The sequence below is a fragment of the Asparagus officinalis genome, chromosome 7, assembly GCF_001876935.1.
Source record: "Asparagus officinalis chromosome 7, Aspof.V1, whole genome shotgun sequence".
In the NCBI taxonomy this organism is placed as follows: Eukaryota; Viridiplantae; Streptophyta; class Magnoliopsida; order Asparagales; family Asparagaceae; genus Asparagus; species Asparagus officinalis.
Window position 1 is genome coordinate 136,218,110 of NC_033800.1, and position 18,035 is coordinate 136,236,144.

General features: G+C 36.8%; 1 protein-coding gene across 1 annotated transcript; it reads left to right on the forward strand.

Annotated features, from left to right (window-relative positions):
• Positions 16,146-17,814, forward strand: LOC109850355 (non-specific lipid-transfer protein-like protein At2g13820). Its single transcript, XM_020420372.1, has 2 exons — positions 16,146-16,461; positions 17,435-17,814. The coding sequence occupies exons 1-2, from the start codon at positions 16,146-16,148 to the stop codon at positions 17,671-17,673; spliced, it is 555 nt and encodes a 184-aa protein (XP_020275961.1). The 3' UTR covers positions 17,674-17,814.

Below are 18,035 nucleotides of genomic sequence, written 5' to 3' on the forward strand. Positions count from 1 at the left end.
CTTGTTGTAACGTTTAAAGTTGTAACAGATTTCGAAAGCAATGAAAACAGCGACTTTCACCGAAAACATAGATATTTATAAACATCTATTTATGTGGATAAGTTATTTTTGGTTTAGCTATAGATATGAAACAAATAAACAAATTCATACACATACTTATATGTTTCATACTCTATCGTATTTGGAAATATATTATGTTTTAGATTATAGACTTTATGGCAATATTTCATATTTTTATCAAGTCTATAAATCTATTAGAAAGTATTTCAAAATTTGTTTGAAGTCATTTTGTCAAAATACGAAATCTTAAGTTTTTAACAAGTTCATATTTTGACTGATTTTGCAAAATGATGAGGTTTTACAACTGGGAAGCGAAATTTGAAAAATTCTTTTTGTAACATTTGTTTATAAACATTTTCTAAAGTTTTATATTTTTTTGGAATTTATTTGATCTTTTTAAAGAGGGTTTAAAGTTAGTTTTTACTATTCATATCAGGCTGTGTGCATGTTATGAGTTGACTCATAACTGTAGCGAGTCGACTTAAGAAGTGTTGTGTAGTTAGCATTTTTAGTCTGATGAGTCGACTCGTAACTGTAGCGAGTCAACCCATGAGCATGAGTCGACTCAAGAATTTATGAGTCGACCCATAACTGCTGTGCAGCCTGTAACGGCTAGTTTATGAGTCGACCCATGAACAGTACGAGTCGACTCATAACACTGTAACAACTAGTTTTCCAGAATGCTGAATTTTCAAATTTTTTATCTTTTTACTTGGTTTTCTTGGTTTTTGGGGTTTGTTTTGTGAACCTATAAATACCCTTTACTCTCAAACTTCTGAACCACTTAAGAAAAGTTTTGAAGAAGTTTTTATAAGTGCTTAAGGGTGTTTTAAGTTTTTTTTTACAAGTGTTTATGTGAAGAGAGTTTCACAAGAGGAGATCTTTTCATCTACTGTTTGAGCTTTAATTTCTCTTCTCCATCGCTCTTGGTTCTTAGAGAAGTTTTTCTAAACTTATCTTCTAGCATATTTATATTTTGATATATATATATATATAACTCAATGCTGTATACTTATTCCTTCTATATATGGAGTCTCAAGTTGCATCCTGTTGAGCTGGTTTACTTATTTACACTGAGATTTTTCTTAATCAAAGCAATACATAGTCTTTATGAAAATAAAACTATAATTCTATGGGAAAAGTGTTCTTAAGGTGACGCCTTAGATAATCATCTAAGGACCCAACCTAAAATCACATGATTCAGCTACATTGTGGATGATCCACTCCGTTAAACTTGATCTACATATTCTAAAATCCCAACACACCAAGTTTGGGATGAACCCATCGTCGTTTGACCATCCGTCAAGCAATGTGAAAAGTTCTATTCATTCGAAACCATTAAAATTGATATAAGTGGATGAAGGGTTAAACGACGACGGGTTCACCCCAAACTTGGTGTGTTGGTGTTTTAGAATATGTAGATCAAGTTTAACGGAGCAGATCATCCACAATGTAGTTCAATCATGTGATTTTAGGCCGCGTTCTTAGATGATTATCTAAGGATTTAAGTTTAGTTTCATTTGATTTATTGTTTCACACACAACCATTGAGCTTGAGTATTTTCATACATTATATAATTTAGGTTGGTGGTGTGATTGAGTGAGCTTAATTGAGTTCTTATCTTGTATTAGAGAACAAACACTTTTATTTGTGCTTAAATTTGTGAGATCACTTTGTAATATATTTGTATATCGAGAGGAGTGTGTGGTGAGAGACGGGGTCGATTCCAAGAGGAGTGACGTTGGTAGTAAAGCCTAGGGAGAGGTTGTAAATCCGAGCATTTGAGGAAGGTGACACAGGCTAGGCTAACACTTAGAAGGTGTAGAGTGTGATTGCAAGTGTGTGAGATTGTAAAAGTTTTCGATGAGCTAGAAAACCGATTATGAGGTGTAAATGTTTTAGGTGTACGTTAAAAACCCGTTATGATAGTGGATTCTCCCTGGGAGTGGGGAGCGGAGACGTAGGTCGGAAGGACCGAACTCCGTGATCATATTGTGTGTTTGATTTTGCGTTGGTGTTACATTTGTGCTTATTATTTATTTCATTCTATTTTGCCATTACTCATGTTTATTTCGCCCTTAGTTTAATATCCTTGCATATAATCTTCTTGAATATCATTCTTGCTAGGATAATTAGTTAATAAGTTTTTAATTGGCATTAAATCGGATTAGATTAGCCTATACCTTATTCACCCCCCTAGGGTAATTTCATTTGGTATCAGAACCTGATACTCTTGATTTGAGGCTTATCGCCTAGAGTCAAAGATCCAAGTTTTTATATTTTGCTAATCTAGTTTTGAGATTTATGCATGGTGCACCTAGTTTAGGCTATGCTATTGATATTGCTCCTAAGTTCAATGATTTCCCTTATGCTCAATGGTGTTGTAGATTTAAATTATTTGTTAAATCTAAAAATATTGAATTATGAGAAGTTATTGATTGTGCTTACATTGTGCCCATTTTAGAGAAATCCAAGTGGAACTTAAATGATAAAAGAATGTATATTATGAACAAGCTATTGTTAGAATTTATGCGAAATGCATTTGACTTATCTATTTCTAACAGACTTGCGGCTTCTTTTGATAGTGCTTATATTTTATGGAAACATATAGAAGCACATCATGACAACTTGGAGAAATTTTAATACATTCCGGTGGAGTCCTTTTCAAGTGATTTTGGAGCTACATCATGCACACGGTCACTAGACGATAGCCCTAGTGTGGTAAGCGAGTCCGATTCCAATAATGATTTATCTATAAATGAACTCGCATGTGCATATGATAGGTTAATGCATGCCTACACAAAGTTGCATAAAAGCTTTATTGATTTAAAAAGCAAGCATGTTATTTTAAAATTTGATCATGAGAAGCAAGAATCCAAATTTGATATTATTGTTAAAGAAAATGAGGTTGTTAAAGATAATAATGATAAATTGAAATTGGATATATCTAGCTTGTCTCATGAAAAGAATAATGCCATGCTAGAAGTAGAAAATACTAGAAATGAACTAATTTCTTTCTTAAATAATTATGTTTCATCTACTTCTATTGCCAATGCAAATATGACAAATAATAAGTTGAATAATGTTAAAGACCGTATTTCTTCCTTAGATTCAACTCTTACTAAATGCATTGACAACCATAAGAAGCTTGTGAATATGTGTGCTAAATCTAGTGCTAATAATTCAAAATCATCCACTCACTATGCACACATATACAATAAAGTTTACAAATGCTCTATTTGCGGTCATAAATGCTATTTAGCTAAATTTTTCTATGATGCACACAAACCTAAGAATGCTAATGCTCCTTGTACATCTCATAATGTTTCTTCATCACATACACATACACATACACATACACACAATGTTCATCATAAGCATGTAAATGTGTATAAGTGTGATTATTGTGGTCTCTTTGGCCATTTGGCAAAATTTTATTTTAATTTACAAAAGGTTTCATATTTGCCAAATGTTTCTAAAAGACCACGTGTGTTTGAATGTAATCTTTATGGTAGAGTTGGTCATTTGGTGAAATATTATTTTGATTTGCAAAAAGCTTCAATATCGTAACATGTTCCAAGAAGACCACATTTGTTTAATAATGTTTCTTATTTGCAAAATGAATTTAAATGACCATCTATGTTTGCAAATGATTCTCGTGCATAACCACAAGGTCAACATAAACAAATGCACTCTTTTCATTGTACATATTGCAATCGAAAGGACCATTTACACAATTATTGCTTTGACCATGTTAGTGTACCAAATGCGCCCAAAAGGGATCATAACCTAGGGCATTGAGCTTAAATGATAGGAGTCATGTCTCTAAATCTTTCAGCACCAAAAGTATTTGGGTGCCAAAACCTTTTTGATTTTAAAGTCAAGATTTTTAGTGTTTTTATTTTTTTAAGACGTGTTTTGAAAATTTTTATTAATTTCTATCTAAATGAAAACATAAACAATTTTTTTTAAAAAAGACATACTCTTGTTTTCATTACATATTATGAATTTTATTGGCTTTGATTTTGATGAGAGGTTTGTGTTTGATCAACCCCCGGGTTTATTGATTATTTATTTTCATATCATGTTTACCGGGTGTTAAAAGTTTCTATATGGGTTGAAATAAGCTCCAAAAGCTTGATATGGTTGCCTCGCTTGTTTTCTTATAAAAAATAATATTATTCATATTCATTTATTTTATCCTAAGATAATTATTTTTAACCTTGTGGTTAAAACTTTTAAATGTTTTGACATTGCTATTTGCTTAATCCTTGTTCTTCAAAACTAATGATTGGTAAATTAAGCATGTTTTTATGTGATTATGGTTTGGATTTTGATTTATGATTTTATTTAATTGATTTAATTTTCATTTGAAATTTCATGATTGTCATGATTCTCATGATTTTTTTTCAATTGAAAATATTTTTTCATGATTCTCATGTTTTTCCACTCTTTTGGTTTCAAAAATCTATATATTGTTTTTATGTTTATATATTAAGATACTAATTTCATAATGATATATCTATATGTATTTCTTTATCATTTTAAATGTGAGTTGGGATAAAGATGTTTTTATTTATATCTATGGTTACTCACATATGTGGCTTATCATTTTTTTTTGCTTTAAGGTTTTTGATAGGGGAAACCTTCCCTATCTTTTTTTATATTTTGTTTTATACTCACCTGTGCTTATATGTAGGGGGAGCTTTCGCTCTCTTATTCCTTGTCCCCATTTTGATGTTGACAAAGGGGGAGAAACAAGTGGTTTGTGAGTATTTATGAGTATTTTGCTTTATATGTTGACAAAGGGGGAGAAACAAGTGGTTTGTGAGTATTTATGAGTATTTTGCTTTATTGCATATTTTATATATACTCTTTGTTATGAGTATTTTGCTTTATTGCATATTTTATATATACTCTTTGTGTAGATTGTTTGTCATCATCAAAAATGGGGAGATTGTTAGTACCTTTATTTTGATGATGATTTACAAACAATCCCTAATATCATTTGTCTAGTGTTTGTATTTTCCTATTAGGTAATCTAGACAAACAACATAGTTAGAGGTAGGATGGAATTAAACTTCACGATGGAATTCAAAGGAGGCTGGCGGAATACCAGAATGAAGCAAATGCAATTCAAGTCAAGATCCAATATCGCTTCATCCGCAACCAAGATGAGCTAATATGAAGATCATGAGCTTGGGTATATTGTTTGTAGTATAGGTTTATATTATGTGTGTTAATCCTTAAAGCTCAAACCACACACACACGATTTCTAGGTTTATCCATTTTTCGATTTATCCACAACCACAAGTTTTTGAAAACTATAGATACATTTATAAACATCTATTTATGTGGATAAGTTATTTTTGGTTTAGCTATAAATATGAAACAAATAAACAAATTCATACATATACTTATATGTTTCATATTCTATCGTATATGTAAATATATTATGTTTTTAGATTATAGACTTTATGACAATATTTCATATTTTTTATCAAGTCTAAAAATCTATTAGAAAGTTTTTCAAAATTTGTTTGAAGTCATTTTGTCAAAATACGAAATCTCAAGTTTTTAACAAGTTCATATTTTGACTGATTTTGCAAAATGATGAGTTTTCACAACTGGGAAGTAAAATTTGAAAAATTCTTTTTGTAACATGTTCACTGTCATGTTTATAAACATTTCCCAAAGTTTTTTATTTTTTAGAATTTATTTAGTATTTTTAAAGAGGGTTTAAAGTTAGTTTTTTACTGTTCATATCAGGTTGTGTGCATGTTATGAGTCGACTCATAACTATAGCGAGTCGACTCAAGAAGTGTTGTGCAGTTAGCATTTTTAGTCTGATGAGTCGACTCGTAACTGTAGTGAGTCGACCCATGAGCATGAGGTGGCTCATGAATTTATGAGTCGACCCATAACTGTTGTGCAGCCTGTAACGGCTAGTTTATGAGTCGACCCATGAACAATTCGAGTCGACTCATAACACTGTAACAACTAGTTTTCCAGAATGCTGAATTTTTAATTTTTTTTTGTCTTTTTGCTTGGTTTTCTTAGTTTTTGGGGTTTGTTTTGTGAACCTATATATACCCTTTACTCTCAAACTTCTAAACCACTTAAGAAAAGTTTTGAAGAAGTTTTTATAAGTGTTTAAGGGTGTTTTAAGTTTGTTTTACAAGTGTTTATGTGAAGAGAGTTTCACAAGAGGAGATCTTTTCATCTACTGTTTGAGCTTCAATTTCTCATCTCCATCGTTCTTGATTCTTAGAGAAGTTTTTCTAAACTTATCTTCTAGCATATATATATATATATATATACTTGTGCTAGATTGATTTAAGTTTAGTTTCATTTGATTTATTGTTTCATACACAACCATTGAGGTTGAGTATTTTCATACGTTGTATAATTTGGGTTGGTGGTGTGATTGAGTGAGCTTAATTGAGTTCTCACCTTGTATTAGAGAACAAACACTTTTATTTATGCTTAAATTTGTGAGATCACTTTGTAATACACTTGTACACCGAGAAGAGTGTGTGGTGAGAGACAGGGTCGATTCCAAGAGGAGTGACATCGATAGTAAATCCTAGGGAGAGGTTGTAAATCCGAGTACTTAAGGAAGGCGACACGGGCTAAGCCAACACTTAGAGGGTGTAGAGTGTGATTGCAAGTGTGTGAGATTATGAAAGTTTTTAGTGAGCTAGAAAGCCGATTGTGAGGTGTAAACATTTTGGGTGAACGTTGAAAACCCGTTGTGATAGTGGATTCTCACCGGGAGTGAGGAGCGGAGATGTAGGTTGGAAGGACCAAACTCCGTGATCATATTATGTGTTTGAGTTTGCCTTGGTGTTACGTTTGTGCTCATCATTTATTTCATTCTATTTCACCATTGCTCATGTTTATTTCGCCCTTAGTTTAATATCCTTGCATATAATCTTCTTGAATATCATTCTTGCTAGGATAATTGGTTAATAAGTTTTTAATTGGCATTAAATTGGATTAGATTAGCAAATACCCTATTCAACCCCCCTTCCTAGGGTAATTTCACGTGCGTCGTGCACAAGAGAATTCCCATCACTGCCCGACTGGGGGTCCGTGTTGAAGCCCACAAGCTCGTTAAGGCTCCACGCTCGCAATGGGGTGGTTCTAAACGTGCAACTCTAGAGAATGCCAACAAGGCTTTACACCACCAGAAGAAGATGTGTCCGTCAAAAGATAACGTTATGTCTGCGAAGTCACACTAACAAACGATAGGGTGCTCTGGTCATTATGTCGATGAGTTATACTATCAGGCTAGGGGTGTGAATAAGTCTCCAAAGAGGACTATTCGAGAAATGAGCTCTTATTGTTCATGTGAGAGGCTCATTAGGGCAGTATTATCTGAATATAGCTACTCCATAGCCACTCCGCAAAGAGTCTTGGTGTTCCAGAGGCTTCCCACTAAAGCGTCGAAGTTGAAGCCAAGACGCTTTTGCAAGAGAATATCCGCCATGCAGGATGATCAATTCCCAGATGTCACCATCAACATGGCTAATAAAGAAAAGTCTAAGTGGTATTCAAGTGACTCTAATCTCGACTTTTCCCCGAGAGGAAAAGTCAATCCAAAAATAGCTCAATGAATGTCTCGACTCTAGTTAAGAGCCATCAAACGTAGGGATTATAAGAGAATGCATGAAAGAATGACCTCGGAAACTTGTTTTGTGATCGCTTCTAATGACACAATGTCTAGCATGAGACTAACCATAGAGGCATTCACCATCACTCCTGACCAGTTGGCTCAAATGCTTCAAGAAGCTCTAGCTAAGCAACGAGAAGAAATTCAAGCTACAATGAAGATGGAGATGGAATTGGCCATGCAACAAATAAGAGAGTTGCAGACTCAGTCTCATCAATAATCAGAGCCAAGCCAGCGGGCTGAATCTAGTCGTCGTGCTCAAAATGATGCAGATGATAGCAACGTAGATGTGGATGAACACATTTTTGCTGATCCTCCACCCAACGGCAATAACACTGGGGGTAATCCAGTTGATCCTCCTCAACGTCCCCTAAAAAAATGAGGATGGAGACAATAAAATGATGGGAGAGCTTGAGAACAAGGTCAACGCCTTGATGTCGGCTCAATAGGTGAAGAAGACCGGTATTTCGTGTTTGTATCCAAGAGAATAGGAGTCAATTCTATACCCGCCGAAGTTCAGTTTGATCAATTTCACATCATTGATGGGAAAAGCTCTCCTACTCAGCACTTGATCTACTTCAAGTCTCACTTGGATATGATCTTTGGTAATGAGACATTGATGATTCGGTCATTCGTAGGCACCCTTTGTACGGCCGCCTTTGATTAGTATCGATGTCTCAAGCCAGGGAGCATCAGCAGCTGGGATGACATGGAAAGCATGTTCCTCAGCAACTTCTTCGATGTCGACACAGAAATATCGATCAGAACTCTTCTAGACGAGAAGCAAAAGAACGGAGAGTCCATCGACACCTTCGTTAAACGCTTCCGAAACAAAGCGATGAACTGTCAGGATCCAGTCACGAAAGAATTCGTACTCCAGACCTATCATAACAACCTCTCTCTCGATGTTTTGGAAGCCATGGGGATTATCCCATCCCAGACTTGGAAGGAGTTGAGAATGCAAGGAGAACAAGCAGAGCATTTTCTCAAAAGAAAGAAGGCTGAGATAAGCCAACCGACAATGCATGTGACTGCTGTTGATGTTAATCAAACATTACAGTGACAATCACGGTAGCAATCGCCACAACAATCACCTCAAACACAACGGTACTCCTTCAGGGAGGATGAGGTTCCAACCATCTTCGAATACCTCCTAAACAATAATAAAATTAAGCTACTACCTATTACAAATCAGGAGGAAGCCAACAAGAATTCGGACCTGAAATATTGTGCGTATCACAAGAGAATTCTTCATCCCACCAAGACTTGTTTCGTTCTAAAAGATAGAATCCAAGCCTTGATTGACACTAATGTCATAACGTTGAAGACTCCGACGAGTATATGAGTATAAACTGATCTCCATGTTCCTCTGATGGGTATACAAGGCTAAACTGATCCCCTTTCCTACGACGGGTATACAAGGCTAAACTGATCCATTTTCCTCCGACGGGTATGCGAGGCTAAACTAATCCCCTTTCCTCCGATGGGTATACGAGGTTAAACCGCTTCCCCTACCTTCGATAGGTATACGAGGTTAAACTGCTCCCTTAAGATGCATGCTTCAAATGACATGGCTGAATACAATGCACTCCTCGCCAAACCCAGTTTCATTAAAAAGCTATGGGTGGATACGAAGTTCGAGGAGAATACAAAATCAAGATTTGATGGTGGCATCATTTGAAGCTATCGTCATCGAGTACATCCCTCGCCTTCAGAGTATTTATGCAGATGTAATGGCAGATGTGCCCACCAACAGGAAGTTCCTAGAGAATACTACATATAGTATTCTTAAGGATAACCCGGCATCAGATTATTCAAGATGAAAACCAACCATCTGAATAATTCTTTCTTGATCATTACAGAAATGATTAAGACTCTCTTACTGTGGTTATTTAATCATTACTAATATGATTTAAACTCTCCCACTTTGGCTCTAAGCTCCTTTAGAGATGAAGCACATCTCATTGGCTTCAATCTAATTGGAATGAATCTACTGAATTCTTCTTGGTCATCGGATTAATTTTAGCAACCCTCCCACTATGACTCTTTGAGCACTCTTTCGTTGAGACAAGATTCAATAACCCCATTCGATCAATCTTCCCTCAACAAAACTCTTATTTAGTCAAGCCTTTCGACAGTTATGGTAAAAGCCAAAATCCCCTCTTGATTCCTTCCACGAATGAGAGGTCCACTCAAATCGAGCGATCAAACCTTCCTACAGTTAGGGTCGTCTCAAACTTCCATTTGGTCAAACCTTTGAACAGTTAGGGCCAAAGCCAAAATCCCCTCTTGATTCCTTCCATGAACGAGAGGTCCACTCAAATTGGACGATTAAACCTTTGAACAGTTAGGGTCATTCCAAACCCTCTATTTGGTCAAACATTTGAACAGTTAGGGCCAAAGCCAAAATCTCCTCTCGATTCCTTCCATAAATGAGAGGTCCACTCAAATTGGACGATTAAACCTTTGAACGGTTAGGGTCGTTCCAAACCCCCCATTTGGTCAAACCTTTAAACAGTTACGACCAAAGCCAAAATCCTCTCTTGATTCCTTCCATGAACGAGAGGTCCACTTAAATTGGATGATTAAACCTTTGAACAGTTAGGGTCGTTCCAAACCCCCACTTAGTCAAACCTTTGAACAGTTAAGGCCAAAGCCAAAATACCTTCTCGATTCCTTCCACGAATGAGAGGTTCACTCAAATCGAGCGATCAAACCTTCAGACAATTAGGATCGTCTCAAACCTCACTTGGTCAAACCTTCCTACAGTTAGGATCAAAACTAGAGTTTTCTTTCGATAAACTAGAGGTCTCCACTCAAATCGAGTGATCAAACCTTTAGATAGTTAGGGTCGTCTCAAACTCCCATTTTGTCAAACCTCTGAACAGTTAGGACCAAAGCTAAAATCCCCTCTCGATAAATGAGAGGTCTACCTTCTGATCGTGTAATCAAACCTTTCGACAATTTAGGGTTATCCATATTAAATTTGATTCTCGGAGTGGAGATCCCACTCTTAGTTTCCCCTTTCTAGATTCTCGGAATGGAGATCCTACTCTGAGTTTCTTTTGAAGTGAAATATAAGAAAATACCTTCCTTCACTTCAGCACTAAAGCAGAAGATAAGAAAATATCTTCTTTCCTTTAGTGCCTGGAGCGAGAGATAAGAAAATACCTTCTCTCCCTTCAACACCAAAGTGGAAGACAAAAATACCTTCTTTCCCATTGGTACAATTCTTTTGAAGCGAGAGATAAGAAAATATCTTCTCTCTCTTTAGCATCTGAATCCATATCTCTCATGCATTAGGACGTTATCTTGATCCCTTATTAGAGATAAGCCTACATATAACACACGTTACCGGATAGTCTATTCCTGTAAGAAAGACGAAGTCTACGTATTCAATATCGTAGCACTAAGTCTAAAAGAGTTCATTCTTTTAGCACAACGTTACATGTAAAACAAACTTAGACAATCAACATGCTAGCTCAACTCAAACGGTAGTCGGTAAAGGCTCATCAAATCCGTTGATGGCTGAGGGTTTGCTAAAAATCCTATTATGCTTGGATAAGCAGCTTGCGACGACAGATTCTCTCTTCTAGCTTGGAGAACTTCTCTTCATAAGCTTGTACAATCTACACCTTCAAATCAGCTTTTATGGAGTCTACGGTGGTAGTCAAAGCCTTGGTAACCTCCTCCTCTATAACGGTACTTTAATAGTCACTAACGTGTCAACTTCATCAGTTGGTCTCACGACTCGAGTACCCAGGGTAGCCTCAAGTCCAGCCAAAGTCTCCACAATTGTTGGATCCGAGGATTTGATGAATTCCATTTCAGAAGGAGCCTTGAACACATTTTCGAAGTCCTTGAGATGTGCGGTAGCCTTAGAGATAATAGTTGTATTAGCACCTACGGCTGGTCCTACAATCAAGACTCGCACAAAGAGTCCCTTTGGCATGCATCTGATGCATTTTCCAGCCCATCTCCAGTACACTTAAACATGCCTTCAACGTACACAATATGTGCACCAAAGGCTTTGATACCAAAATTTCCCTTAGGAGTCCCACACACAGAGTTCAACCACAATTCAGATGTAAATTACCGACAAGGATGATCAGTTCAACGTCAACTCGATGATGCGAGCTAATTCAGACAATCAACACACAGATTCAGTTCCAGATTTTGACGATGGTCAAGCGATAAACACAACACCAGAAGTATTTTAGAATACTCGACAAAATACTGAGTGGGTTAAAAGTAGAAGAAGTGGAAGAACTGAAGCCATTCACAGGTCCTTTTCACGCAATCTCCTCGAAAAAATACTGAAGGGATTGAAAACATGGCATATCTTGTCCAAAGTATTATTCTAGACTCCTCGATAAAATACTAAGGAGGCTAAAATACATTGGAGGGGGTATTTGTAGGCATAAAAAATTACCTATATGTTTCTAAACATAGCTCAAGGTGAAGAGAAGATGAAGAACGTCGTTATTTAAGTCAGAGAGCATCGTCCGATATAAAGACGAAGCGACAAAACGACAAAGAAATGAAGCCACAAAATGACGAAACAGCAAGACTCGAACTGCTATCTCAAATTCCGAGACACCTCAAGGTGTCTCGGATTTCAAGACACCTCAAGGTGTCTCGGAAGTGCGAGACACCTCAGGGTGTCTCGCACACTGAGAAGCCATCGACGTGTTTTCAATGTTTTCGTCGGGTTTCGTGTGGTCCACTGGCTCCATAACTTTCTTGGGAACATCCTTAAACACGGGAAAGTTGTTACTAACTAAAGATACACCCAACTCATGAATTCTTATCCTTAAACGCTGCATCCGAAGCTATAAATATCCCCCTAGCATCCTTATGCATGAGGGTTGAGCGAGATGAGAAGAGACTAACGAATTGAGAGCAGAGACCCATGAATTTTAGAGAGAAAGGTGATTTCTTGGCGAACTTTGTGCATAAAGAGGAAGATTTTGAGAGATCTGTAGGCCTTCTCCCCTTTCCTTGAGATCAAACATCGCTTTGATCTCAAGAAGAGTATTTATTTCACGTCACTGAGATATTTACTTCTGTTCTTATTTCCCAATTAAAACAAGAACACCGAACCTTCTTCATGATCAACCCGGATCTGTGAATAAGTCGTCCACGGGCTAACGTGTCCCTCGCACAAGCAAAGATTCTACGTAAGCAGCGATTGATAAACAATCTCTACGTATATTTCTAGGAGATCCTCTTTTTGTTTCTTTTGTAAAGAGAAGTCTTATAAAAAGGCTCACTCTTGTGATTCCGTTGTATCGATAAACGATTGTAATGGACTCTACAAAAAAATCAATTTCCGAGGCAAACATCTACTTGCGGTTGTTGCTGCCCATCGTTGGCCCTTATACCAGATAGATGTCAAGAATACTTTTCTCCATTGCTCTTTATCTGAGACAGTATATATGCAACTGCCTCCAGGCTACAATATTCCTCCGGGACACGTATGTCTCCTTTGTCGTGTTATTTATGATCTCAAGCAGGCACCCCGCGCTTGGTTTGAGTGTTTTCGTAATGTCGTGCTCAAGACGAGCTTTATGGAGAGTCATCAAGATGCTTCTCTGTTTGTTCGTAATACATCGTGTGGCAGAGTTTTATTACTCCTTTATGTAGATGATATGATCATTACAGGTGATGATGCTGCTGGTATACAGTTTGCAAAATCTCAATTATAACAACAGCTCCACATGAAGGATCTTGGATCTCTTCGCTATTTTCTTGGTCTAGAAATTTCTCAGGGCCCGCGGGGTATACTACTATCTCAACAAAAGTATCTCTCAGATATTCTAGATCGCGCTGAGCTAACTGATAATGCAACTGTCGATACTCAATAGAATATCTAACTTCGCTTTACTGATGGTGAGTCTCTATCTGATCCTATCCGATACCGACATCTTATTGGCTAGTTGGTCTATCTATGCATATCTTGACCAGATATCTCTCATGTTGTTAGTATTATTAGTCAATTTGTTAGTGACCCATGCTTTGTACACTATGCTGCCTTATTACGGATTATTCGGTATCTCCGGGGTACTAGCACTCACTCTCTTCTAATTTCTGCTATATCCTATGTCCACTCTTCCTTCTCATGGAGAGCCTTCCTCATTATGACCAGAGTTCACCTGAATCATAACCCGATTTAGTATGCTTCAAAGACCGTACCCTAGAATCTATATGAAACCAGTCATCTAACCTAACTTTTCACAATGACTAGCAGAAATCTAGTCCTAGCTAGCCAAATTTTCAATTATCCCGGCTGAGTACATCGTTAAACACACAAGTTTGAGATACAATCAATTTAAAATAATTAAAGCACAAAAAAGAATAATCTTACAACACTTTATCATACCGTTCTTCAAATCGATGAAGATAAAGATCCATGAAGATACGGTATAGTGATGTAAGTGTAGGGCACTTCATCTTTCTAAATCAAACTTTTGATGAAAATTGTGTTGAGAATAATCTGAACGAGGCTCAGGGATTTGATCAACTCTCTCTCAAACCCTAGAATAAAGATCTCTCCTTTTTATGTATTTACCTCCTTTAACTTCTTCTAATTTTGATCTCCATCTCCCCTTAAATAGATCTTGATAGGTTAGGAAAGAGATATCCAAATCTGAATGCAAATAGGAGATCAAATGGATCAACGAAAGACTGAGATTAAATCCTAAAAATTGCTAAATTTTGTCAAAACCATCAATGGTGGATCACGATAATCAATGGTCCCTTAGTGATCATCAATGTTTTCACTATAGTCATCGATGATGTTGATTCTAGTTTCTGAATTTCTTTAATTGTCTCATGTAACCATTGATGGTTCCTTATGACCAACGATGTGTCACTGTAGATCGTCGATGGTCCCAACACATGTCTTTATTTTTCTCCGATTGGCTCCTATAACCACTGATCAGATGCTTAACCATTGATAGTTGCCTCTTGACCATTGGTGATTCGAAGACTGAAATCAACGTTCATGTTAATTTTTACATCGTTTCGAACTGCATCTTGCTCGCACCTGTTTATACCTGAAATATATCATCTCGCGAAATATATCAGTAGTAAATGAAAGTTTGTTATTTTTCAAACAAGAGATATTGTACGAATAATATTCTAACAATCTCGTATGAACAACGTTCTAACACTTAAAAAAACTTACGCATTTTGGAGGACTAATATCAAAATAGTAGTGATGTAAGGTACTAATACCAAAAAACAACTTTAAAATATTGGGTTATTTGCGTATATACCCCTTAAATCATGTTTACTTGCAAGCTACCCTCCTCATGTTAATATTTGTGAGTAAATATTAGAAAACCCCCTTAACTATGGATGGTTATCGAAAAACCCCCTTAGCTCTCAAAATATCAAAAAACCACCCTTAAGTGTAGGAATTATCATAAAACCCCATTTTCAACTTTCAGATTTTAGCAGAAAACCCTCTTTAACTTTCAGATTTTATTAGAATCCAATCTCCCCCCCCCCCCCCCCCTCTCTCTCTCTCTCTCTCTCTCTCTCTCTCTCTCTCTCTCTCTCTCTCTCTCACTTTTAGATTTTATCAGAAAACCTTCCTAATTTTGGGGGTTTTGTGATAAAATATCAAAGTTAAAGGCGGTTTTCTAATAAACCCTAAGTTATGGGGGTTTTCTGATATTTTAAAAGTTAGGCGGGGTTCTAATAATCATCCAAAGCAGGGGATTTATGATATTTAGCCTTTGCAAAACTACGTCTCAATTCGTCAATTTTTGAAAAAAAATTCCCTAGATCTATCAATCAATCGCTAACTTCAATAGGCCAATTTTCAAATGCAATGTAAAAATTATCAACAGAATACACAATTTTATACTCATCAAGTTAATGGTTCGTCGATTCTAGGGGCATTTTTTGCCAAAGTTGATGATTTGAGGGACACTTTTGCAAATACTATAATTAGTGCGTAGTTTTGCAAATACCCATGATTTAAGGGGTATATATTTAAATCACCCTAAACTATTCACATTTTCCTATGTCACCTCTCAACGGGTGAGATTTGTTGGAAAGACTCACTTTCAAGCAGTAGTTATCACCTAATCCTTCCCCTTTAATGTCTTTGCTTGCTCAAATTACCTCAAAAATTTCGCACCCTTACATAACAACAAGTTTCTCCAAGGAGTATCTAGCAAGAACTTGGCATCAAGAATCCCTAGTATCAATTTGTACCCAACCAAACTACTCCCAATCATTAAACAACAACACTTCACAACAACCATAATATTGATTCTCAAAGTAGACAGAGTTGGCTAGCTCACCCACAACAAACCGCATCTGACTTCTACTCTTTCGATCTCTTCGTATAAATTCTCCTCCCCTCTCTTTCAACTTTATCACAACAAAGAATCAAATGGCACAAAGAAGTTCAAAGCTTGGTCTAGCTCTAATCGTCAATGTCGTAATGTTAACTTGTTCTTGGGCTCAGCCTACGTGCCAACCTCCGATCATTAGCCTTCAACCTTGCGTTGGATTCATCACGAGCAACTCATTGACTCCGTCTCGTCAATGCTGCACTCAGCTTGAGAGTTTTGCACAGACGCAAGCACAGTGTATGTGTGCATTCCTCAATGCCGCGCCTCAACTCCCTCTGCCTGTGAACACAACTCAGGCTCTCTCTCTTCCTGGTGCTTGCAATATCCAGGCTCCACCCCTTAGCCAGTGCAACGGTATGTAAGATATCGTGGACTAAAGTTCATCTTGTATATTATGTTATAAATGGTCGTTACTTTTGTGAATTCATTTGTGATTAAAATCCAATACTACAAACAGGGATAATTGTGAATTGACCACCTGTACTATTGACAAAATTAGCATACTGTCTCTGTAGTTCTAATATTGCTACAGATAGACCCATGAAAAGGTTCTATCTTTGCAGACAGACTCGCTGAGTGAAAATCTATTGTTGCGGATGGACCCTCCTGAAAATGGTTAAAAAGGATCACTCAGGGGCCTATCTGCACGATAGAATTGCAGAGGTAATAAGTACAATTTGGTGATAGTACAAAGGGCATATCCGCGATTAACCCGTGAAAATAATTAGATAGGAAATTGAAGTTAAAATGGGAAGTTGCGATCGATACTGACTGCTTAAGATTTTGTGTTAGTTATCAGAGTCCAAGTCGTGGTCCAAGGGGGAACGAGTTGAATCTGAAGTACGTACAACATATATGGATGTTGGTAACCCTATTCATGGTTATCGGTTTAGACCAACTTAGAGTGACTAAGAAATGATTAGCTTAGACGACAGAGATCAATTTAGACCAAGATCTGATTAACCTTGGAGAGTGAATAATGTCCGAGAGAACAAGATTATTTGATTAGTTTGGTACTTAACAATTAATAACTGAGGTGTATCCAATTCTTAGAGGAAGCCAATTACACCTAACACTTGCTTAACTAGCGAAATGAAAATTTTACAGCCCATAAAGTGACTAAAAATTATGAGATTACCCTACAAAGAATGGATGACATCGAGGATTATGTGTTGGAAAATACTTGTTTGGATTAATTTGATTCTCAGTCTATAATTACGGCTCATCTAACTCCCAGAAACATCTGATTACTCTCTAGGTCTTGCCTTAATTAGTAAAAAGCAAATTTTATAGCAAAAGCTAATGCCCTGACTTGTGCATATTACAGCTCCTTCTACAGCATCAGCTGGATCACCACAGGGAGCTCCAGCAGCAGATTCTCCTGCGACACAACCGGATGCAGATGCTCCGTTGAATCCCTCAACGACAGGTGTCCCTGTATCTCAAGGTGGATCAGAGGCAGGCCAGAATAAAGGCCAACAACCATCTTCAGCTATAAGCTCCACCAAATTCTCCCCTTTGTTTTTCTTCTTCCTTTTTGTGGCTTCGTCCTTTTATAGTATCTAAACTCCAATGGTTATATTGTGATCCTATACGTGTTGTGTCTCCGTATATTTTCACTTGGGTTCATGGGGATTGGGAAATACCTGATTTTGGATGGTTTGGTACTTGATTGTATTGGCTTTGTATTTGTATAAAGGAAATTGTTACGACATTTTAAATTAATCTTTTTTTTTTACAACTTAGTGTTTCCCACATGCACTCATATGCAAACAGACCTGCATAAGCACGCAATGCGTATGGGCATGTATGTACAGGTTCAGGTGCGCAAACATGTGACATGCACATGTGGCATATGCAAGCATGCACATATGCATGCATATACATGATTGTGTGCACAGAAAGGATGTGTAAGCAAGACGCAAATT

Excerpts from the sequence above, each read along its gene's own strand:
- LOC109850355 (XM_020420372.1), top strand. The coding sequence starts at position 16,146 with ATGGCACAAAGAAGTTCAAAGCTTGGTCTAGCTCTAATCGTCAATGTC. Across the intron at positions 16,462-17,434 it reads ACCCCTTAGCCAGTGCAACG|CTCCTTCTACAGCATCAGCT; the intron begins GTATGTAAGATA and ends TGCATATTACAG.